The sequence below is a fragment of the Gymnoscopelus microlampas genome (genome assembly GCF_963454915.1).
Source record: "Gymnoscopelus microlampas genome assembly, chromosome: 1".
NCBI lineage: Eukaryota > Metazoa > Chordata > Actinopteri > Myctophiformes > Myctophidae > Gymnoscopelus > Gymnoscopelus microlampas.
In genome coordinates this window covers 3946281-3971971 of record NC_139962.1, presented here as the reverse complement: position 1 = coordinate 3971971, position 25691 = coordinate 3946281, and the positions used below count along the sequence as shown (strand labels likewise).

The 25691-nt window shown below is 41.0% G+C and overlaps 2 protein-coding genes across 5 annotated transcripts in view; one reads left to right on the top strand and one right to left on the bottom strand.

The window, feature by feature from the left end:
• ccpg1 (cell cycle progression 1) overlaps window positions 1–12604 on the top strand; it is a 29879-nt gene extending 17275 nt beyond the window's left edge. For 3 of the 4 annotated variants that reach the window (XM_084066952.1, XM_084066951.1, XM_084066949.1), the window contains exons 9-15: window positions 304–541; window positions 2710–2863; window positions 4525–4696; window positions 5985–6202; window positions 7157–7493; window positions 8667–8899; window positions 10460–12604. In XM_084066952.1, coding sequence (XP_083923078.1) covers window positions 304–541; window positions 2710–2863; window positions 4525–4696; window positions 5985–6202; window positions 7157–7493; window positions 8667–8899; window positions 10460–10658 — 1551 coding nt within the window. In that variant the 3' untranslated portion in view covers window positions 10659–12604. The remainder of the gene's footprint in view (window positions 1–303; window positions 542–2709; window positions 2864–4524; window positions 4697–5984; window positions 6203–7156; window positions 7494–8666; window positions 8900–10459) is intronic. The other variant, XM_084066950.1, reaches the window with a different exon arrangement.
• Window positions 12605–13505: 901 nt separating this feature from the next.
• On the bottom strand, window positions 13506–25506 carry pigb (phosphatidylinositol glycan anchor biosynthesis, class B). Its single transcript, XM_084056630.1, has 12 exons — window positions 25086–25506; window positions 23512–23641; window positions 22608–22725; window positions 21151–21255; window positions 19785–19915; window positions 19091–19231; window positions 18410–18461; window positions 17644–17855; window positions 16259–16323; window positions 15317–15530; window positions 14143–14320; window positions 13506–13700 (listed from the first exon to the last, which is right to left on the bottom strand). The coding sequence occupies exons 1-12, from the start codon at window positions 25195–25197 to the stop codon at window positions 13587–13589; spliced, it is 1572 nt and encodes a 523-aa protein (XP_083912756.1). The 5' UTR covers window positions 25198–25506; the 3' UTR covers window positions 13506–13586.
• Window positions 25507–25691: the final 185 nt, after the last annotated feature.

Genomic DNA, 25691 nt, shown 5'->3' with positions numbered 1-25691 from the left:
ATAAAACTGGATTCCTATCTAAAAATAGCAAAAAATGCAGATCTACAAGCTCAAAACGGGTCACACTGCGACAGGTTTTGAGCTTGTAGATCGGCTATTTTTGCTACTTTTGTGTGACATAGAATGGCATTTTAAAAAGTTAAAATACGGAGATAAGAGGTGTCTGCCCGACAGACAGTATATGCAATGTGTCCCTCTGGAGTGAGTGTGGAAATATAGTGGCCCTCTCCATCATCAAAGCTGTCCACCTCCTGGTCTAAGTCTTGTCTTGTCTGTATTTCCACAACAACAACAAAAAAAAAGGCCCAGAGAGACGATTTGCTCTCGCAGCTGAAACGGAGCTCAGAGAAGACGGCCGTCATGGAGTACGAGCGTCGGAAGCTGACGGTGGAGAACGGGCTGTTGAAGAGTTCTCTGGGGCGCGAGCAGACCTCTCTGTCCGGCCTCCAGGACGAGCTGAGGACCCTGCGCTCTCACGTCGCCCACCTGGAGGCCCGCGGCACCACCGACGCCATTCTGCTGGAGAACCAGAGACTGAAAGGTAGGGGCGTCGCCACACATCGTCCCACCATCTACTGCGATGTTAACCCATTGAGACCTGAATGTCTCCTAAATCTCAACAGTTTTCTGAAAAACGTGTGTTTCTATATCAGTGATGCTCAATCTTTTTCATGTCAAGGACCCCCAAAATGATATGTATTTGGCCGCGGACCCCCATCAAAATATATTGTTCCAGGGACCCCCCCAGAAGCAAAGATTTGAGTTAAAAAATGTTTGCTTTAGAAATATATGTATTCAAAGATTTGCACACATTTTCACGATTTTTCAAAAATAGCAGATATCCAAGCTCATAGCGCGGCACTCGGTGCCGCGCTATGAGCTTGTATATTTGCTATTTTTGAATAGCCCAAAGTGTAAAATAATGCTTTTTTAGCTCAAATCTAAAAATGACACAGTTCCAGGTCTTAATGTGTTAAGACTCGAGGCCGATTCTAAAAACTACTTCTAAATCAGTAATTTTTCTAAAATGTTCAAAAATAGCAGATCTACAAGCTCACTGTGAGCTTGTAGATCTGCTATTTTTGAATAGCCAACGCTAAAATCCAAAATGACACGGGACGCTTTCCCGGTTTTAATGGGTTAAAAGGTGTTTTTACGTTATTATTAAAATGTCTTAGCTGGTGAAAGTTACAGGAGTTCTTACTGTATTGTGTGTGATATGAAGTGTGAGAATACCATAATCACAGTAATCGTTAATCATGGTGAAACCCAATCGTACCAAAACACAGAAGTTGACTGGGCAGTCAATGTCTGGCTGCTATTTATCTATCATTATATCACTACATAATGTTATATCGTTGACCTAAATGACTTATATCAACAAGGATGGGATAATAATGTTTTTGCACTGTCAAATAGACCTACGTAATCTAAGATGGCATCAAAGCCAAAGCGAATCTCTCTGGTATCATACTGTAGATATTTTGTTTGAGCTGTTGTTAATAACTGGGCTACACTTGGTTGGTAAGAACCAGAGATTACAACAATATGACTATGAGTTTATGAGGTTAATATGAGGTTATGTCCCTTAACCCTTTAAGACCTGAGGCCGATTCTACAAAATGTCTTCTAAATCCTAACAGTTTTCTGAAAAACGTATGTTTCTATATCAGTGGTGCTCAAAAGGTTTTCACGTCAAGGACCCCCAAAATTATATTTATTTGGCCGCCGACCCCCATCTCAAAACATTTAGTTCCAGGGACCCCCCAGAAGCAAAGATTTGAGTTTAAAATGTTCACTTTAAAAATATATATATATTCAAAGATTTGCACACATTTTCAAGATTTTTCAAAAAATAGCAGATCTATTAAAATAGCAATCACTTTGTGCCGTGCTATGAGCTTGTAGATCTGCTATTTTTAAATCAAAAACAAAATAAAAATAAAATGATTCTTTATTTTTTTGTTTTTTCCGTTCTTCACAAAGAACCAGGAGATAACATTTTCCAAAAAGTTGGAAATTCACTTCAATGTTAAAAAATAAACGGAGAAATAAATATTTTTTTTCCTATGTTTTACCATGTAAACTGCTGGCAGTTTCTGAGTACTATTTTTGAAAAACCCTGGCAGTTTAAGAATTGAATGATAATTGTAATAAAAAAAAAAAAAAATAGAATAAAAAAAGAGTATGGTGAAATGTGTGTATGGTGACTCCTCTACTGAAAGGTGAACTGGAGGAGGAGAGGATGGTATGGTATGGTGTAATGTGTGTATGATGACTCCTCTACTGAAAGGTGAACTGGAGGAGGAGAGGATGGTATGGTATGGTGTAATGTGTGTGTATGGTGACTCCTCTACTGAAAGGTGAACTGGAGGAGGAGAGGATGGTATGGTATGGTGTAATGTGTGTGTATGGTGACTCCTCTACTGAAAGGTGAACTGGAGGAGGAGAGGATGGTATGGTATGGTGTAATGTGTGTATGGTGACTCCTCTACTGAAAGGTGAACTGGAGGAGGAGAGGATGGTATTGTATGGTGTAATGTGTGTGTATGGTGACTCCTCTACTGAAAGGTGAACTGGAGGAGGAGAGGAGGGTATGGTATGGTGTAATGTGTGTATGGTGACTCCTCTACTGAAAGGTGAACTGGAGGAGGAGAGGATGGTATTGTATGGTGTAATGTGTGTGTATGGTGACTCCTCTACTGAAAGGTGAACTGGAGGAGGAGAGGATGGCGTTCACCAGCGTGAGGAGCCAGAGGGAGGCCATGGCGGCAGAGTCCCTCACACTGAGGACGGAGCTGGACCAAGAGAGGAGGACCGCCGGGCAGCTGAGGACGGAGCTGGACGACCTGAGTCACAGCAGGTCATTATGGTTTAATGACCTGGCTTTTTTTTTTAAATGTGGGTTTGGCTGTTTCTTTTTTTTCTCAATTTTTTTTTTCAAAGGCTTAAGGTCCTTACACACCGGGCGACACCGGCGAAAATAGCGAATATACGCAAAAATTCGGACTCGTTCCGAATAATTAAAAGACGCTTTTTCGCTTCGCTTTTTCGCTCCATGTACGGAGCCATTGACTTTATAAGGTTTAAAAAAAAAACGCATTATTCGCACGAAAAAATCGCCCCGGTGTGTAACAACCTTTAGTCTTAGTTTTTTTAGATCACCCCAAAATACTAGGCTTATGCAAAGACTGACACTATGGATATTTTGTCTATGATTGATTGCAGTATATTTTAATACATTTTGTAAAAAAAAACACAATACACTTTCAGTTCAGTCTGATCTCTTTTTTCTTCTTTCCCCTTTCAGTTAACAAAAAATATTTATACAATTCTCGTGTTCATTTGGATAGTTTTATTTAGAGTGTTTGTTCAGTAACAGGAGTCTCCCTGTCTCTCCAGCTCTTTAATAAACAGAACATACATTTTCAGGTAGGTGACAGAAATTCAGTTCAAATGTTGTCATTTCTTTCTCTCATCACTTCTAATTTCACTTGTTTAAGCTGTATCCTGACTGAGTTCTCTTTCCTTTTTGGATCAAATTGATATCCTGACTTGAAAATACATTTTCTGTTTGTTAAAGTGCTGGAAAGACATGGAGACTCCTGTTACTGAACAACTCTATAGCAATGAGTACTATCAGCATTATAGATCTATTGAACACTTATTTTAACCAAAGAAAATCACTCCTTACCCTACCTTTTAACTACATATATATATTATATATCTTATCTTAATGTATCTCTAATATATGCATTATGGATGTCCTTCGTATGAATTTTATGAATTTTGACAGGTGACTATGGACTGAACTGACTGACCTATCGAACAGACTAAGGGTTTTTATTGCTCGAGCAGTGTTTTATATTTTATATATATTTATTCTTTTTTCACTTTGTTGCTGATGCTGTTGTTGTTATGGATGCACTAAACGACATTTCGCTGTATGTTGATCATGCAATGACAAATAAACATCTTATCTTATCTTATCTTACATGAATTAAAGTTCTCAGTCGCCACGACTGATTTTGGATTCCATAGAAGCCAGCATGTCTTCCATGAAAGCATGTTGCGCAGCGAAAATAGCCGATCTACAAGCTCTCAATGCGTCTGCGACGCATTGAGAGCTTGTAGATCGTCTATTTTCGGTTAACAAGCTTAGATCGGCTATTTTTGGTTAATATTTTCAAAGATTGGAGCATTTGAAGTTGTCAAACTAGCAAACTGTTTAGAAGCGTTTTCCATGAAACCCTAATGGTCTCGGATATATAAAAAGCAAAGGTTAAAGCCTCAATCTGTGATTTCTTCACCTGGTTGGCAGTATGTAGAACAGCAGGAACAATATTACTAAAAGATTCATTTTACATATTGTGTTAATTGTTTAGGAAAACGGCACTAGTGTGGGGAGGGCTCCTTTCACACTGTTTCACAAATCGCATAATAAGACTTGGCCATACACGTTCTTTCAGTCGGGACATTTTATTTTGCTTTAATCCATGTAACTCTGATAACTCTTACAAACAGGGTCGAGGAGGAAGAGGCGGACTCGGAGGCGGTGGGGGAGCTGCAGTCTCGCCTGTCGGAGGCAGAGAGGAAGCTGGGCTTTGAGCGGCAGCGCTCGGACCTGTGGGAGCGTCTGTACGTGGAGACCAAAGAGGAGCGAGCCAAAGGAGACACGCAGCCCAAAGTCAAGAAGGCACGGATTCAAGTACCACTGATTTCACTCATTTGGGATTCCATATGAAGCCAGCATGTCTTCTAATGGAAGCATGTCGCGCACCGAAAATAGCCAGATTATTTGTTATTTTAACACATTCCTTGCCAGGTATTAATTCATTCATTCGTCTGCCACTGCCAGCGGTTTTGCCTTATTTTGAGTCTTTTTGACGATCCAGCAATCTTCTTTTTTTCAACCCGGATGTAAACAAACAATGTCTCCGTGGAAGGATGAGTCTCTCTTCTTTCCACCAAAACAAAAACATTGTAACCGCGGTCGTCCGTTCTGTTGTTATCGGCAGTTTGAATATGGCTCGTTCTCACCAAAAAACGCAGTCTGGCAGAATAAATCCGAGCTAGATGTGTTTTTCTAAATGTGTTAACATTGTTGTGGACGGAGTGATTTTTTTGGGGGGGATTACGTCATTTCCGCTTCTATCCTTCTCTTGCAGTCAAGGCATCATTCATAGGTTGGCGAAGAGCGCCCTCTTGCGTAATCTCTAAAAACATGTTTTTGCCTGCCAAGGACGCAATATTGCGTCCTTGGCAGTCAATGTATTCACATTAAAGAGTATTAAAGTGGTCAAACTAGCGATAGAATAAAGAGCGTTTAAAGAGCGTTTGAGTTGGTCAAAGTAGCAGAATAGAATACATGTTCAGAAGCTTCTTCCATAAATAAACCCTAGTGGTCTCTTGATATTTTATAAAAGCAAAGGGCTCAATCTAGTGGTTTCCTCGACTGTTTATGCTGTATGTAGAACATTGCTTTAGAACAGTGAACCCTTGTCACATCAAGGTCCATTATTTATTCGGCATTTGAGCCAGGGACCACCATTTGATGAGATTTAGACTCTCAGACCCCCAAAACTTATGTTTATACTTTAAATTTAAAATGTTGTCATTGTTGGATACAATTGTGTCCACAATTCCATGCTGTATTGATGTTTGTACCAATAAGAGAGATAACAGGCAATCAAAAATAACAATGATCTAATTAAGTAATGCAATAATTTAACTCTTGAGAGCGTAAAATGAATGCTGGTTTCATTTTACGCTCTCAAGAGTTAAAGATCTATAAGGGTCCATTTGGTTACCAACTCTCCATCACATTTAGCTGGGGGACCACCTGGAACCACCTCAAGGACCACTGGAGGTCCCCGGACCACCTGTTGAAAACCACTGCTTTAGAATGATAATACCGTAACTTTAATTCTATCAAAAACGTTTCATTCATGATGTTTCATTTTGCTTTTGGTTCCCATGAAAAGGCCAAAGAGGGCATGATCGGGAAGGTGAAGGAGACCTTCGACGCGGTGAAGAACTCCACCAAGGAGTTTGTGCACCACCACAAGGAGCAGATCAAGAAGGCCAAGGACGCCGTCAAGGAGAACCTCAGGAAGTTCTCCGACTCCGTCAAGTCCACGTTCCGCCACTTCAAGGACTCGGCCTCGACCTTCATGAACAAGGCCAGAGCGTCAGACAACAGGTAGGTAGGCCTGACGCAATTATGACATAACGTTGCTGTCGGGAAGAAACCTTTTATCTCCGTATTTTTTTTTTTTTTTTTCATAAATTAACGCCCTACTTGATCATACTACAGCGAGCGTCACACAAAAGCATCAAAAGTAGCAGATCTACAGCTTGTAGATCTGCTACTTTTGATGCTTTTGAATCCTGAAAAGTAACAGTGTTGGACATATGTTTCCACCAGACAGAGACGATAAAGTAATACTATTATTATTTGAGCTAATAATAATCCTTAGAATGGTGTGCATTCATCTGTATAAAAACACTTGGAAGAAATGAAAAGAAATATTTCCATCATTATTTCCACGTCATTGTCCATGCTCTTTTGACTGCTTTCAACCTGGTGTCCATCATTTTGACATTTAGGGCAAAAAATTGTTTTCAACATTTTCAGAAATGTTGAAAAGTTCATATATTTCCATAAATAGTCAAGTAGTGAAAATTGCCGATCTACAAGCTCACAGCACGTGGCGCTGCGACGCGTTGTGATCTTGGAGATTTGCAATTTTAGCTATTTTTGAAACATTTATAAAGTATAAATATATGGCCTGTTTTGGCCATGGCACATTATTAATTTTGAGTATTGTTACTGGTCATTGTCAGTCCTTTCTTGGTATATTTCAGTAATTTGTCATATCCACCCTGTGGAATTTAGTAGCAGGTTTACAAAGCCTAAAATGTAGTAGTTAGTTTACAACGCCTAAAAGTATTCATAGGTCTAGTTTAGTATAGTTTATTTGAAAAAACACATTGAAAAAAATAGAAATTATACATATCAACGAAAACTAGTTAAACTAAGGAAGAAGCCGGCAGGCTTATTTAGAATCCTTTCAAAAGTTCCAAAGTCAAATGCCAAAAAAAAACAGCAATAAAAATATGAATCACAATCAATTTTGCGTGACAACCCCCACAGGAGGTTTAACCAGAAAGACGCTGGGGGGGAGTCGTGGCAGCACAAGCCCCACAAGCCTCACCACAAACACCCGCCCCACAAACCCAGCAGCGACGGTTCCTCCCGCCACGGCGGCCCCCACAACACCCGCAAGTCGGGGGCCAAAGTCCACGACGACAGAGGAGGAGGAGAGACGGACCACCGGAGGGCAGGAGCGGGAGCGGGAGCGGACCCCAAGAGCTGCTCGGGAGTTTTCGACTGCGCCTACCAGGAGTCCATGAGTCTCTTCAACAAGGCCATGGGGCCCGTGAGAGCCGACGAGTTCCACCAGCTCCTGCAGAGCTACCTGCAGCAAGAGGTATGTTTTTTTTGCCGATGACGTTTTGATTATGCTCGCACCTCTTGGTTCTCCGCAGTGGTGGAAGAAGTACTCGGATATTTTACTTAAATAAAAGTAGCAATACCACAACATAAAAATACTCTGTTACAAGTAAAAGGCCTGGGTTCAAAACAGGCCTGTGTTCAAAATGTTATTTGAGTAAAAGTACAAAAGTATTGGCATCAAAATATACTTGGAAGTACCAAAAGTAAAAGTACTAAATGTTTGAAAATATCTTAGGTATAAAATGGGGCTAAAGTGGTTAATGTATGTTTCATAATGTAATAATGTATATCTGCAAAGTAACTAGCAACTAAAGTTTTCAAATAATTGTAGTGGAGTAAAAGTACAATCTATAACTGAGATGTAGTGGAGTAGAAGTAAAAGTACTGAAAATTGGAAATACTCCAGTAGTAAGTAAAGTAGGCTACAGTACTTGAGTAAATGTACTTAGTTACTTTACACCACTGGTTCTCCGACATCTCAATGTCACAAAAAAAACGGAGCTTCAGACCTCCCAAAACAAACTGATAGGACTGCTTCTCTGCCTTAAGCCCATGAGCCACCTGATTCTAGCACACTTTGCTGGTCTGGGATGGCTCAGGGTAGAAGACAGGGTTAAGCAAATATCACTGGGATTGGTATTTAAGATAGTTTAAGAGATATTGCCCTCAATACCCTCATACCTGTTGAACTATTTTTCCAAAGTGAGTGCACATCCACAGCCACAACACTAGAGGGAGCCACCATGATCTGGTATCACCCACATTTAGAACAAACATGGGAGTTCTACTGCTCTGACATCAACATGTGGAATGCCCTGACACCACTATCCATTAAAGGAGGTGTAACACTGGTTTCTTTCTAAACTGGCCTTATAAAATCATCTATCAGGAAACCCCAAGCGGAGGTAGATGTCATTTTCCCTACAATTTTGTACATAGTGTTTGTATTTGTCGATGACATCATTTTTGTATTATTATTGTGTTAATTTTGTATGCTTTGTTGATGAATTGAATTCATACCTCATAGGACCACAATGGATACAAGTCCCCAGGACTTTTTTAATGTTATCCTTTTAGCTTTAATGTCTGACTGTACCACGCACCGTTTACATTTCTGACTAATAAGGTATTCAATCCATGAATCAAGGTGGACCACTTCCGCCACTGGAGCGAGCTGGAGAAGTTCGTCAACGGCTTCTTCCGCAACGGCGTGTTCATCCACGACCAGATGCTGTTCACCGACTTTGTGAGCGGCGTGGAGGACTACCTGGAGGACATGCACGAGTACCACGGCCTGGGCGACGACCTGTTCGAGGACCTGGACGATTACGTCTACAAGCACTTCTTCGGAGACGGTAGCTCCGAACAGTACGGGCCAAGGTAACAGTATGTTACAGGTAGATTGGCATTCCAGGTAGATTGGAAAAGAAGCGCTTGTTTTCACCGCTCGTCCGCCCCCCAGGCAATTCTGTAGAACCAACGCTAGAGGGCAATGCAAGCCAGACATGAGTCCCACACCACACACGCACGCATGCACACGCGCACAAACGAGCACGCACACACGCATGTGCGCACATGCACGCGCACGCACACACACACCCGCGAACAGCCTTATTCCATGTAGTTGAAGCACAAGGGGGCGAGCCTGAGGAGGCGGGGCTGGCGGGCTATGTTAGTGCAGCGAGTGGCAGTTGGGGCAAACCATAGAGGGGCAAACGCAGTCCCCACAACATGATTTACGATTCTGTGCCTATCGGTACATAACTCGGACGGCGCTTAGTCGACTAGCAGACCATCGGCCGGTCGGCGCGGGCACTCGCCGGGCCTGGAGGCGCTCGGGCGCGCCTCCTTGGCCTCAAGGTCTGCTGAGTCGGCGCGCCTCCGTCATGGTCCAAAACTATACTTTATCCGCGAAAAAAAGTAGTCCGCGGTTGTTTGAAAAAGTAATGTCCCAAGCGGCAGTCAAAATATGTATATTCATGTTGTCGTAGTCGTCGTCCTCGCATCGCAGCCCCGCCCGAGCCTAAAAACAAGTGCTCCACTTCCAATCTACCTGTGACATATACACTCTCATTCAAATCGTTGCTGTTGGCCAGAATGCTCTAATCTCCATATTTTAACTGGAGAAAAAAAAAAAAGTTTTTGTAAATCAACGCCCTTCTTGATCATACTACAGCGTCACACAAAGCCACCCGGTTGAAAACAAAAAGAAGATGGAGGCACTGAGGCCAACAATAGTAATACTATGCCAAACAATGTTATACGATGTATTAGGGGGTCCCTGCTTCATCTCTCTTATCAGTTAAGGGGTAGCTTTGGGCAAGTGAAAACTCCTGAATGTCTATTCATATATGAAGGACTTCAGCATTGGAGACAACAGTGTTCCGTGTGAAAGCCATGGAACCTCAGTGTGTTCTTCACAGCTTCATGACAGCTTTCATGACACAGTCCATAACATCTGACAATGCAGCACTAACGTTCTGTTGTGAGATTACACTTCTTTTTCTTTGTTACTTTAACCCATTAAGACCGGGAAAGCATCTGTGTCATTTTAGATGTTAGCTCACGAAAGCGTTATTTTATACTTTGGCTATTCAAAAATAGCAGATCTACAAGCTCGTGACGCGCTACGAGCTTGTAGATCTGCTATTTTTGAATGTCAAGGACCCGCAAAATGATATGTATTTGGCCACCGACCCTCATCTCAAAATATTTAGTTCCAGGGACTCCCCAGAAGCAAAGAATTGAGTTAAAAATGTTCGCTTTAAAATAATTTGTTTGTGCAAATCTTTGAATTTATATAGGGTGGTCCTTGACGTGGATTTTTTTTTAGCACCACTGATATATCAAACATACGTTTTTCAGAAAACTGACATTTGTAGAATCGGCCTCAGGTCTTAATAATCCTTGCATTTCCTTTGTGTCCGTCCTCACACACAGCAGGCCGTTTGAGGGCCCGGACCCGGGCGGTAAAGAGGAGGCGGTGAGGAAGCAGCAAGGGTGCAAGCGACAGCGCGCCGCCAGGACCAGACCGCACAGAGACAACAGGAAGTGGAGCCGGTCGGGGAGGAACACAGACAGACAAATGGCCGACGTCAAAATAGAGTTAGGCCCCATGCCCTTTGATCCAAAATATTAAAACAGAGTTAGGCCCCATGCCCTTTGATCCAAAATATTAACCACTTCAAAACGTTCCATGTTTTAGTAAATCCTCGTTGTCGGGCAGGAACCTCTCATGTCCTTGTTTAACTGTTTGTGAATTATTTTTGTAAATTAACGCCATACTTGATCATACTACACAGTTAACTCTTAAACTGCCAGGGTTTTTCAAAAATAGTTTGCCACCTCTGCGCATGTTTCCAGGTAAAACATAGGAAACATGTTATCTTTTTCTCTGTTTATTTTTTAACATTGAAGTGAATGGAGCAGCAACTTTCTGGATAATGTTATCTCCTGGTTCTTTGTGAAGAACAGAAAAACGAAAAAAATAAAATAAAAATAAAGAATAATTTTAGATTTTTTTTAATTTTGTTTTTGATTAAAAAAACGTTTATAAACGTTTTTTTGGCAGTTTAAGAGTTAAGCGTCAAAAGTAGCAGATCTGCATGCTCGAAACGCGGCACGAAGCGACGCGTTTCGAGCTTGTAGATCTGCTACTTTTTTATTTTAATCCTGAAAAGTAACAGTTGTGGACATATGAGGTTTCCACCCGACAAGAGACGAAATACTGACTTGACTGGGGTTCGGCTCTGTACTTGGTCCGCCCCTCCCCCCCCCCCTCTCTACACCAAATCTCTTTGCCCGAAAATAGCCGATCTACAAGCTCACAACGTGTTGCGTCGCAGCGTGTTGTGGTGGAGCTTGAAGATCACCCATTTTTCAGCTAATGTCCCCCCCCTCCCCTCCCCTCCCCCCCAGAATAGGGAAGCTAGGGTTCAAGTGGTTAACACATTTGTACAGTGATTTAACCTTATATCATAGTTCTACATTCCGTCTTGAATCGTTTAAAGTTAACTTCTTTCCGTTATTGTTATTTTGCACAACGTTGACTCTTCCAAATGCTACTGAATGTCCTCTAGCCTTTTAGTTTTCAGCTGAAATTGTGGCGTTTATGTTCATCTTCTTCCACCTGCACAAAGAATAGCCGCCATCGTTAAGTTATCGTCTTAAAGTATGAAGCTAGAGGTTCTTACAGTATATATAAAAACATGTTACGGTAGTTGCCTAGTTGGCAGCCGATTTGACTGTAGATTTCTTTCTATGTGATGATGCAATGGATGCATTGTTACTGTCTAGTGGAAACCTGCATCCAAAATGGTTTCTTTTCAGTAAATGGGGAAAAAAATGGATCCAATGTTAGTTATTATTTAGTCACAAGCATCTTGTTGATAGTTTTCATTATTTGGTTTCATATTTATAAAACCCCACAGACACACTTAACCACTTTCAACCTGGTGTACCTGTTTGGGCGTGTCAGTACAGGACAAAATTGGCAAAAATCTAGATTTTACAAAAAGCTCTGTTATTTTTGTAGTATAAAATAGGCCATTCATTTGTGAAAAATCATAAAAAAGATTATATGATTTAGATAAAAAAGTTTCTGCCCAACAGACGTGTAGGAAATGTAGATGACCAAAACAATAAGGGCTTGCATAAGGTTCCAATGCTGAAGCACTTATTACATTAAAAAATGACGGATTAAAAAACAAAGTTTTACTGTTGTGGCCCCAAATAACCTTTCACAATTAGACAAACCACTGAAGTTCATCATGTTTGGGTGTTTAACATTGTTGTTGCTACAACAACAATGTTCCATATTGTTGTAGTTGCAAGTTTTGGGCATGTCACAAGAAGAGAATATTTTCAAAGAATAGCTAAAATAGTCAATCTACAAGCTCACGTGTTGAGCTTGTAGATTGGCTATTTTCGCAATTTCTTTTAAATGAGGCTTAAGTGGTTAAATGCTGTTTTCAACATTCCAACATTGACTTTTTAGTTTTTTTTAATAGAACATTATTTCATTTTGTTCAGATGTGTTGTTGAGAAAGAGTTTCTGCTTCCCAATAAAGATTCATCTTAACGGAATGAAAACATGAAAAACAGACTCCTTCAACTTTTCTGACTTGACATGTGCATTCCATAGAAGCCAGCATCTATGTCTTCTATGGAAGCATGTCATGCAACGAAAATAGCGTATCTACAAGCTTACAACACGTCGCAGAGCGACGTGTTGTAAGCCTGTAGATATTTATTTTGGGTTATTCGTTATTTTAAGTGGAGCCTGCAGAACCACCACAGCCCAAGGAACCATCACGCCAGAAGGAAATGTTTGGATCGGGGTCCTGGACCTGGTGAGACGAAGGAGGAGCCCGGCTAGGAGACAACCCACAGAGCCTCAGCCTAGTCCCTCCACGTGCCAGAGCCTCCCCGAGTCCTGGCAGAGTAGTTCCGGAGAAGTGGACTGAGGGGCCCTGTGTCTCCCTAAGAGGACTGACCGTTGGTAGCTACTGGGACGTAAGTCAACCCCGGCTGGGTCACCTGGGCGAGGGTGTACGTTGTTGCGAGACCCGAAACACCCGATGACCCCAGGCTACAACACTGATGATACGTCCCAGGTGCATTATTGTGATGTTTTCTTTATAGTAAGATTAAAGAGTATTTGAAGTGGTCAAACTAGCAATGTAATTCATAGTTCAATCTTCCAGAAAATACTAATTATCTCGGATATTCATATAAGCAAAGGTTAACCCTCTGGTGTCTGGCATTGTGCTTTAAAATACAAAATGACTATCCTTTATTTGTCAATTATACATATTGTGCTAATTGTTTATGAAACACAGCGCTGGTGTGTGAGGGTTCCTTTCACACTGTTTCATAAATCACATATTAGGACTTAGGCCAAACAAACAGAAAAATCTGTTGTGAGATTTTACTTTGCTTTAATCCATGCATGTGGCATTTTTAAAGAACCATAAACATCTCGGCATTAAAAAATAAAATAATTTATTACAGAGTAAAATGCTAATCAGACATAATAGTCAAACAGTGAATAAAGGAGTATTTTTGGTCAGTGTCTTTCGTAGATAAATATTTCTCCTCCAACTCTTCCTTCAGGAACGTGGCTGTGGAATATCTCCGCTGTTCTCCTGTATCTGTTCCCGTCCAGGAAGGCAGAGATCTCCTGGAATGTTAACAAGAACAAATATTTTAAATATAAAAGTATGTGTTGCATTTATGATGCATACACACAGTGGTGAAAGAAGTACCGATTCTTCAACCAATTAAAACATATACGTTTTTCAGAAAACTCTTAGGATTTAGAACAGTGGTTCTCAAAAATAGAAGATAGACAAGCTCACTGCGCATCACTTGTACATCTGCTATTTTTGAACATTTTTGAAAAATCTTGAAAGTGTTTGAATTTCATTTGAATAATTTTGCATTTTTTGGCTGGTCCTGATTTCGGCCAAACCAGGACGTCTGTAACCAGACTCCGTCCCAGATGGGGGCGGTATTGACTTCACAGGTTCACAATACAGCTTCTTCCGCCTGGCGGAGTCAGGTTAGGACGTCTGGTCACCCTATAGCTATACATAATAACATGTATAAAGTGTATAAATTACCTTTTCCAGGACATCAAACAGGACCAGGTGTGTTGGCAGTGAAGTCTTGTATGGGAAGGCGTTCCTCAGCCAGTTCAGAGGCTCTTCATAGAAGCGGTCTGCTTCGTCACTGTAGGCCTCTGACCCCAGGTCAGGAGGGCATTCCAGGAACCTCATCCTCACTGGACAGTGCATGTGGCTGAAATGACAGTGAGTGAATGAATGAATGAATGAATGAATGGTTTTTATTTCGGTCTTAAACCATGTACAGGCCGGGAAGGAAACGCATCCATGTCATTTTAAGATGTCTTTGGCTATTCAAAAAATAGCAGATCTACAAGCTCATAGTGCGGCACTATGAGCTTGTAGATCTGCTATTTATAATGTTTTTAATAGTGAAAATGTGTGCAAATCTTTGAATATACACATACATTTTTAACTTTGCTTCTGGGGGAACATGGAACGTCATATTTTGAGATGGGCGGGTCCGTGGCCAAATACATATCATTTTGGGGGTCCTTGACATGAAAAAGTTTGAGAATCACTATCAGAGTACAGAAGTCCTGACGTCACTCGTCCATCCCCTGGTTCGTAAAGTAATTTTGCTATGGAGAATAACCAAAAATAAACAAACTGTCTCTGCGATATTGTCAGGGAGGTGGCTCTGTATCGTTTATGATAGTCAGTCACTTATATTTGAAACAGTCTGTTCGTCGGAAGTAACATTAGCGTTTTCTCACCGTCAGTTGATGCTTCATATCCATAAGAGTCAAACCGCCGGGATCATTCGTTTATTTTTGGAACACAGTTCTTATTTGACGTGATATTAAACACGTCAATGGGGATTCAGAACGGGGGGAAAAAAACACGACCCAGGTAGGATGTCTAAATTACGTCAGACTTCGGTGCTCTATAGAAACATATGTTTTAAAAAAAATAACTGTTAGGATTTAGAAGACATTAACAAATTAACAATCCCCAGAAGCAATCGCTTTAAATGATGATATTCAAAAGATTTGCACAAACTTTCACGATTAAAAAAAAATAGCAGATCTACAAGCTCATAGCGCGGCACTCGGTGCTGTGCTATGAGCTTGTAGATCTGCTATTTTTGAAAATAAATCTTAAAATGACACACAGATGATGCTTTCCCGGCCTTAAAGGGTTTGAGCTGTAGGATGTGGGCAGTGTGTACCTGTAGAAGGGTGTGGAGTGACAGGGCATGAGGAACAGCACATCAGGCTGTGTGGTGGAGGAGGTGGTGTCACACAGCTGGTGGAGGTGACCCATGACGTCCAGCGTGCCGCGCTGGTGGACCAGACCCGTGTACAGGGCGGGCAGGAGGTTGGACAGAACCAGGCCATACGCAGCCGTCTGCCTCCACGTTTTGAGGTGTGCCAAAGATATCCCTGCAAAAATTAACCACATTAAACCCATTTAGACCGCGAAAGAATGTCATTTTTTATATTTCTTTGGGCTATTAAAAAATAGCAGATCTACAAGCTCATAGCGCGGCACTGAGTGCCGCGATACAAGCTTGTAGATCTGCTATTTTTTTTAAATCGTGAACGTTTGTTAAAAATCTTTGAATATGTATATTTTTTTAAGCGAACATTTTTAACTCTGTTACAACTTCTGGGGGGTCCCTGGAACAAAGTATTTTGAAATGGGGGTCCATGGCCCAAATATGTATCATTTTGGGGGGTCCATGACATTTCTTTTCAAAAAACTGTTAGGATTTAGAAGATATTTGTAGAATCCCCCAGAGGCAAAGATTTGGGTTAAAAATGTTCGCTTTAAAAAATATATATATATATATTTTCAAAGATTTGCACAAAAATTCCAATATTTTTCCAAAAAATATTAAATATTTTTGAATAGCCAAAGAAATCTAAAATGACAGAGATGCGTTCACAGCTTTAATGGGTTAAAGCTGCAATCCATCACCTTATTAATGTAATGAATAAAGCATTATTTAACCCATTAAGACCTGTGCCAGTGTGCCAGGGACCCCCCGGAAGAGAAGATGTGTGTTAAAAAATGCAAAATTATTAAAAAGGAATTCAAATACTTTCGAGATTTTTCAAAAAATCTTCAACAGCTTGTACATCTGCTAAAAAGTAAAACGTTGACCTACCACAATACACCATGCAGAAGGGCAGCACAGGGTAGATGAAACGGAATTCCTTGTGAGCGAGCAAACTGGAATAAGAACAGAAACACCTTTTCATCTCTTTGTTGCACAGTTACGACAAAACATAAATGACTGATTTATTATCGTCGCTATGGAACAGAAACCTTGTATCTCCATAAATTAATTCCATATTTCATTGTACGAGTGTCATGAACAACGTGTGAGCTTGCAGATTGACTATTTTATTTGCAACATTTTGAAAGTGAAATCCAGAACCCAAAGAATTAAGGAAAAAACTTGATGAATGGAATTAATCCTAGACGAATTAAGACGATTAATAGGAATTAATCCTTGACGAAACGATATCAACATTAATGGAATGTTTTACAAACTAAAACTCTGCATGAGTCAAAGACGGTAAACCATAGAAAATGTTCTTTCTTTTCATTTCTCGGGTGAACTATTCCTTTAACTTTTGGTCATATAAGGTTTCCAACCAACAACATTTACTCAGGTACTGTACGATTTTACTTAATAATAGTAAAATAAAAGTAATACTTTTACTTTTACTTTACCTCTACATCTCGGAGACACATATTGTACTTTTACTCCACTACAATTATTTGGAAACTTTAGTTACTTTGTAGATTTTGACTATTACTACAAAACATGCATTAACCACTTCAGCCCTATTTAAACTACAAGCCAATCTACAAGCTCACAATGCGTTGCGTCACGGCACATTGTGAGTTGCTTGTAGATCTGCTATTTTCAAAAGATTTGTATACATTTCGTGAAACAGGACATTCTGCATAATGAGTACTTTTTCTTTTGTATATATATATTTCTTTTCCCTAAATTTCTATCCCATGATTTTGTAACCTTTTTTTGCCACCCGGTGCCAATTTTCTAAGTGATCCTGGGCACTACACTCCCCCCACCAGCCTAGGGAGCCCAGGGCTGAGCTCATGCCTCCTTCAATGCATGAGAGCCAACTGACCTTCTTATCATCTGACAGGGGAGAGTTTCCCTGGTAGGACGTAGCGTGTGGAAGGAACACGTTATTCCAACCAGTTCCTTTCCCCTCCATCAGGCGCCCCAGCTGACCAGGGGGAGGCAGTATAGTGACCAGGATTACTACATGTTTTTTGTGAGGGTATTAACTACCCTAGGAGACACGGGGAGAACATGCAAACTCCACACAGAGTAGCCCTTTTGTATATTTTGATGCCAATACTTTTTGTACTTTTACTCAATTAAAATGTGATTACCGGACTTTTACTTGTAACATTGTGTTTCTACATTGCAGTATTGATACTTTTACTTAAGTAAAACATTTTTTTTCACTTTTTCCACCACTGCCAACAACAACAACAACAACAACGTACCTGTAAACCGCTACAGTCCAGCCCACCGCCACCAACAGTATCCGGTATCTCTTAGCAGCCAGAGTGCATCCATGGAGGAAGAAGGGCAGGTGGGGGCCGACGACCACGGCGAAGCCCTGCGTCAGGTACCAGTGCCACGGGTGAGAGCCGTAGAACTCTGACACGCCGTGGAAGATGTTCAACTTGATGAAGTTGAACTGAACCAGAGTCCACTATGAGATGAGAGAGAGAACAGAGTTACTATGAGATGAGAGAGAGAACAGAGTTACTATGAGATGAGAGAGAGAACAGAGTTACTATGAGATGAGAGAGAGAACAGAGTCACTATGAGATGAGAGAGAGAGAACAGAGTTACTATGAGATGAGAGAGAGAGAACAGAGTCACTATGAGATGAGAGAGAGAACAGAGTCCACTATGAGATGAGAGAGAGAACAGAGTCACTATGAGATGAGAGAGAGAGAACAGAGTCACTATGAGATGAGAGAGAGAGAACAGAGTCACTATGAGATGAGAGAAAAAAAAACATGCATATCGTTTGCTTTCGGGGCAGAAAAACCTCTTATCTTTAGATTCTGACTCTGTGTTTTTTCGTAAATTAATGAAAACTAATCTAAAACTGTGAGACTAAAATGCATAAGTGCAACAAACTAAAACTACACTAAAATCAAACACCAAACTAATGAATAGTTCAAAACTATAACAACTATATTACAGACATCAATTTGCACAATTTTAACATTTCCAGAATTATTGTTTTTTTTTTACCTTCCCATAAAACGCACAGTCAATGATGGTTGAAATCACCAGAGTCAAAGCCCTGCAAGAGAGGAGAATTATATATTAGGCAATAACTGCAATTAAGCAAATTACTGTTAGTAGTGATGTAGTACAGTGTTTTTTAAAGTGGGGTCCGGGTACCCCCAGGGGTCCTTGATAGGGTTCCAGGGGGTCCCAAGCTAAATGGATGATAGTTAGGAACCAACAGGACTTTTTTACAGATCTGTTATGTAGTAAATAGTCTTGCGCAGCCAGACAAATATTCCACAAACTCCGAATGCTATATATATAGTCTGGAGCTACACCTCCCGAAATCCGAGGCAGGAAAAATATTAATAAAATATCTTTACATTTTATTATAGAATTTCAATTTCTGCAAAGCAGCAAGCTATATTGATTATCTTAATTTATATACAAATTTGCGCGACTCTAAAGACAAAACGGGGAGGAGTCACATCCGCTTTCTCCTCCTCCTTTGCTCCAGACCATATATGGGCAACTGGCACCCCGGGGGCCACATGGCGCTCTCACCTTCACCTTCAATGCGGCCCGCAGGTTAATATCAGAATACTGATATGTTGATTTCAACTAAACATGCTAAACATCGTGGGAGGCAACAGTCTGGCTCGCGAGACTCTGTCGTAAAAACAACACAAAGACGTCACTAACCCTATGGGAACGCAGCGATGACTTATGAGTCTTAGTTTGTCCTCTTCCCGCCAGAAGTGGCTGACCAGTAGAGGGAGCCACACAATCAAGGCTGTCGGGCGAACGATGACTGCCAAGGCGACCAAGGACAGGTATTTTGTACTGTAAAAACAACAACAACAACAACAACAACAACAACAGTGTTTTTGCTGTTCAGATAGAAGAGGACATGGAGGGTTAGGGAGGGAACATGTATATGTCTTCTCTCAATCTAACCCGAGACACTACTGGGGTTTTGTAGTCTACAGCAGTGGTTCTCAACCTGTGGTTCGGGGGGACTTTTAAGACCTTTTTAATACCTAAAAAAATATAAAAACTGGTCAAACATTAGTATAAGAAATAAGCAATTTAAAAAAGAAATGCCGATCTACAAGTTCACAACGCCTCAAAACGTGAGGCGTTGTGAGCTTGTAGATCGGCTATTTTCACATTGTTTATCTGTGAAGCCGAGTCAAACTAAATTGAATGTCTCAACTCCTACAATTCCAAGTGCTTGTCAGGGTCCATAATGAGTACTTTTACTTGTGGTACTTTTAGTACATTTTGATACCAGTACTTTTTACTCAAGTCAATTTTGAATTCCGGACTTTTACTTGTAACAGAGTATATCTACATTGCGGTATCAATACATCACACACACACACATAGCTCTGACCTGCTGTGTGTCCTGGATCCAGGCAGAGGGTAGTAGCACAGAGCCAGTGTGGTCAGAGTGGTCTCCAGGCTGTTGGTCAGCGTTCTGGTGCAGCAGTACCATGTGAACCAGGAGCACAGCTGGCAGAACAGCTGGGGGGGGGGGGGGGCAAGGCAAAGTCAAACATCTCTTATCGCATTGGTTCTCAAAGTGGCCCCCAGGGGTCCTTGGGGGGTACCAGGGGGTCCCCAGCAAAATGAGTTAATAAAGCGTCTATTATTTTAACCCCTTTATCCATATTTTGTACTTTGGCTATTCAAAAATAGCAGATATACAAGATTGTAGATCTGCTATTTTTGAAAAATCATAGAAATTGGTGCAAATCTTTGAATATATACATTTTTAAAGCGAACATTTGTAAAAAGAAAATTTGCTTCTGGGGTTCCCTGGAAGAAAATATTTTGAGATGGGGGTCCGCAGCCAAATACATATCATTTTGGGGGGTCCTTGAGATGAAAAAGTTTGAGAACCATTGTCCTATCGTAGCTGGCAGGTGCATCGAAACATGACAAGAAATATCATAAACCACATCATGAACACTACGGGTTCCTATTCTGGGGGGGGGCATTCGGCAAAAATAGCAGACCTATAAGCAGCTTGTAGATCGGCCGTTTTCGGCGAGGTGATTTGGTGTAGAGGGAGAAAAGAGGTGGACCTCGTATAGTAGCCTGGGACACACCAGTCAACTAAGTATACAGGGTTTAAGTGGTTAAATCCTGTTTTTTTTCCAACCTCGGTCTATAAAATATAAAGACAAATTAGCTTTCCCCCCCCCCCCCCCCACTTTTCATGGATTAATAGTATTTCTCCTTCATATGTTTTTTTCAAATTCTGTGACTTGTTTTTATTATGGGTTTTGTTCTTGTTATGGGAATAAAACACTTACGTATGAACAAAATTAGAACAAAAAAAGTCAATCCACAAGCTCACAATGTGTGTAGATCGGTGGTCTTCAACAGGGGGTCCTCAGTCTTTGTGAGTCTCAAATCTTTGTGGGATATGATTCTTTAATTTTTCTTTACATTAACCACTTGAACCCTAGCATCCCTATTCAGAGGAGAACTTTAGCCAAAAATAGCAGATCTACAAGCTCACAACGCCTTGCAGAGCGAGGCGTTGTGAGCTTGTAGATCGGCTATTTTTGGCAAAGAGGTACTGTATAGGTGCAGAGGGAAAAAAGAGCAGACCAAGTAAGTTTTAATCTGAAACACAATTTTATACAATATGTAGTGGGGGTCCCTGCTTCATCTCTCTCTCAGCTAGGTGGTCCTTGGCCTGAAAATGTTAATAACTACATTGGCACTGCAAACAGACGAGCTGAATCTACCGTCCATTTGGCAACATCAGGACGTTCCAACGTGTGGATGAGGGTGTAAAGTTTGACGTCCGCCAGCGCAGCAAGGAGTGCTTGAGCGATTCGGGGAAGCCATATCTGTAAAAACCCACCGGATCCAGTTTTAGAAAAACAACAGCAGCTCAAGAAAGAAGATCATACTAAAATACAGTTTCACATCGCCGTGTCCTGGGACCACCACGGCTCCAAAATGGACACTTTTGGGTCTGTAACTCTGAGAGTGTACAATCACAGTTACAATTTATCAGACGCTCTTAATCCAGAGAGATTTACAGTAAACAAGGTAAACACAAGGTAATACAACACATACATAGAGGCTCTAGTGCCTCAGTAATATAGGATCACAGATAAACCCAGAACCTATCATCAGTCTAAACATTATAATATCAATAAATAATAGAGCACCGAAGTCTGACGTAATTTACACATCCTACCTGGGTCGCGGTTCCCCCCCCCACCTTCTGAATCCCCATAGACGTGTTTAATATCGCGTCAAATAAGAACTGTGTTCCAAAAATAAACAAATGATCCAGGCGGTTTGACTCTTATGGATATGAAGCATCAACTGACGGTGAGAAAACGATAATGTTACTTCCGCCGAATTAGTTACATTTTTGCCAGAAACAGACTGTATCAAATATGAGTGACTGACTATCATAAACGATACAGAGCCTCCTCCCAGACAATATCGCCGAGACAGTTTGTTCATTTTTTGACCATAATTCTGAGAGACGATTCTAAGATGACCCAATGTTATTCTCCATAGAGACATTACTTTACGAACCTGGGGATGGACGAGTGACGTCAGGATTTTTGTACTCTGTATGTACATTGAAACTATACAAACTATAGATCTGAGTGAGCGGGAGCGGCTGTAGGGTTGGATCAGGCTTTGAAGATACGGGGGTACCATACCTTAGGTTTCTTTGTAGGCCAACATCAGTGTTTTATACTCTGTGAGGGCAGTAACTGGGAGCCAATGGAGGGAGCGGAGAAGGGGGGGAGAGGTGTGGACATTTTGTCTGGTTGAGGACCAAGCGTGCTGCGACATTCTGGATCATTTGGAGGGGCTTAAGTGCACATGCTGGGAGGCCAGTGAGGAGCGAGTTACAGTAGTCAAGTTTTGATATGACTGAGGTCTGGATAAGGAGCTGGGCTGACTCCTGGGTGAGGAGGGGTCTGATCCTTCCAATGTTATAGATAGAGTGTAAACCTATAGGATCGAGTGAAAGCTGCAACGTGTGCCTTGAACGAGAGCTTACTGACAGAGTAAAATGAACACTAAGGTTTTCACACTGTAGATTGGGGTCCCAGAGAGATTAAAAATGATATCAAATGGGAGTCTGTGGCCTTATGCATATCAAACTGGAGGAATTTTAAATAAATAAAAAAGGTTGAGAATCACTGAACTAAAACATGCATCGACTTACCAAGAGAAACACTGTGTCGTAACGAATGAAGTGTAATATCTTGTATATAAATGCAAAGAAGAATGGGAAGGTGAATCCTCGTATGCCTGCACTCCACTCCCATGTCAGGTGACCATAGGTGGAAACTGTCAAGGTTACAACTGAGTACACACATGTCATTATGATCAATTTAACAGAATATCAGTAATACTGTTAACCACCTTAAACATGGCATCCCTATTTTGGTCATGTCATTTTAGGCAAAAACCTTCCCACGTGTTCTTTTTTGTTTTTCCTTCTTAAAATAGAAGGTCTGCATGTTCACAATGCATTGTGACATGTTGTAAGCTAGCTCCATTAAGAACCTCTCACTCCGCTATACAGCTCCGAGATGAGGTTCTATGTGGATCGTCCGCCAAGGCTCCGCTGTTTACCCTTTTGTATACATTGTGTCCAGAATCTAATGGTAGATTCCAAACCGCACGGATGTTTAAGGTTTGGTTGGGTGGGAAATATTTTAGGTTGGGGCACGAAAATAACCGTTTAAATGACTTATTTAGTCAGCCTGTGGTCATGTTTCCCATTCAACCCGGAAAACCCCCCTACGTCCGCTGCCAGTACTGCTCCCGGTTTGGCTACAATGGGAAACTTGGCCACAGGCTGACTAAATAAGTAATTTAAACGGTTATTTGGCGGACGTTCTACCGATTCTGGGTGACATCCACATAGAACCTCATCTCGGAGCTGTATAGCGGAGTGAGAGGTTCTTAATGGAGCTAGTTGTAAGCATGTCTACATAGCCTAAGATAACTATATGACTATGTGTATAGCACGTGCGCGCGCATACACACACACACACACACACACACACACACACACACACACACACACACGCAGTAATGTTGTTTATTTTGTAAAAGGATATTTGAAAACCATGTAATGGGACACTTCCAGGGACTGCCAGTATTCATCAGGCACAAAGCTGGTTTGGACCAGGAAACAGTTGACTAGACGGAACAGCACGCAGAACACCGTCACGTTAACTCCATACACACCTGTGGAATTCAACACAATATCACACATTAACATCGTCTCCACAGTGAAAAAGGACACACTGTTATGTTATTGTTACATAGTTACATGTATTCAAGTACTGTACTTAACCCTTTAAGACCTGGGACGCATCTGTGTCACTTTTTGATTTGGGCTAAAAAAAAGCATTATTTTACACTTTGGCTATTCAAAAATAGCAGATCTACAAGCTCGAGCTTGAAGATCTGCTATTTTTGAAAAAACATGAAAATGTGTGCAAATCTTGTAATATATAATTGCTTTAAAGCGGACATTTTTAACTCAAATCTTTGCATCTGGGGGGTCCCTGGAACAACATATTTTGAGATGGGGTTCTGCGGCCAAATACATATTTTGGGGGTCCTTGACAAAAGTTTGAGCACCACTGATATAGAAACATAGTTTTTTTTTTACTTTCTTAAGTATTTACAGGATAAACACTATCATATGTGTATTTAATACATTGTTACATTTGCATATCATATCAGATACGAAAGTCAAAGTCAGACTCGATAAAATACATCGATGATAAGTCTTGATCCAAGGCTATAACAATTGTCAATACCTTTACTTCTACCCCACTGCATCTCAGAGGAAAATATTGTACTTTTACACTGCAATTACATGAAAACTTTAGACCTATATGTATTTCGGCCATTTGAAAATAGCAGATCTACAAGCTCACAATGCATCGGCTATAGCTGTAGAATACAACCTCGTAGACGTATTTATGATTCTGACGTTTTCAATCTAGTAGAGTTGTAGGGTTCACCCCCCATGGACACAGGGACTTTCTGCACTATACCCCGTAGACACTCCAAACATGTACACATTGAAAATAAAGGTGCTTACCCCCACGCCCCAAATGTTAACTCTCTCTACGGGGTAGTGGTTTAATGTAATAAGACATATCTTTCAATAAAGAAGTGTTTTAATGCGGTCTGTGGCCGATTCTGTCGGATGTTCCCAATGGGCGGTAGTGAAGGGGCGCATCCGGTGACACCCGGAATTACACTCAATGTAAATAGTAAGTACACGAGGGTGAAAAAATGGCGTTCGGCCACAGACGGCATTAAAACACTTCTTTATTGAAGGATATGGATTATTACATTAAACTACTACCCCGTATAGACAGTTAACATTTGGGGCGTGGGGGTAAGCACCTTTATTTTCAATGTGTACATGTTTGGAGTGTCTACGGGGTAGACAGAAAGTCCCTGTGTCCATGGGGGGTGAACCCTACAACTCTCGTAGATTGAAAACGTCAGAATCATAAATACGTCTACGAGAGTTGTATTCTACAGATTGATGTACTTTATTTAGTAAGACATTAGAACATCAGTACATGGAAGTACAACAAAATTACAATACAGCTACTTATACAGCACAATACTGTATACTTATACAGCAATACAGCTACTTCCTTACCAGTGTTTAGGGACGACGCTTCCTCGTTGATGTAAAGTTGTGATCTTCGTTTCCTCAGCTTCACCGGTTCAACTTTGTGGCCAAAGTTCAGCCGAGCACGAAGCTTCTCCATGTGTGTGGAGATCTATGGATCTGTGGATCAGATCAGAAGATCATAGCCTTGGATCAAAGGCTAGTAGTTTATCCTCTGCGTTCCATCCATCCAAACCCATTGAGCTGTATTATTATATGATATAATGAAGCATCCTCTGATCTGAATGAATGAGATTAAAGTCACTAATAAAACATGTAAATGTCTCTCTAAAGCGGCTGATCTCTCTCTAACTCTCCACAGATAAGAGGACCAACAGTATGTTCATATTGTAGTTATATTTAGTATCATATTATTCATATTTTTTCCACCCTGCCCAGACCAACTATTTCGCAGAGACACAACAAACTGCAGCAACCAATGACATGACGACGCTCTTCTTCTTCTTCTGTTGGTTTCCGGGCCCAGGCTGTACGCTGAAGGGTAATGCTGCCCTCCACAGGCCGACGATGACGCTCGTCTGTCACAAGCGTCATGGAAGCACTTGTTCCTGGTTTGAGAATATTTTGCATTTA

What these genes read in the sequence shown, in the direction of transcription:
- pigb (XM_084056630.1), bottom strand. Translation starts at nt 25,197, where the DNA reads ATGGAGAAGCTTCGTGCTCGGCTGAACTTTGGCCACAAAGTTGAACCG. An exon ending in TCCCATTACATGGTTTTCAA is followed by an intron (nt 22,726 to 23,511) that starts ATATCCTTTTAC and finishes GACAGTTTCCAC; the next exon opens with CTATGGTCACCTGACATGGG. An exon ending in CTGATGTTGCCAAATGGACG is followed by an intron (nt 19,916 to 21,150) that starts GTAGATTCAGCT and finishes CCCCCCCCCCAG; the next exon opens with CTGTTCTGCCAGCTGTGCTC.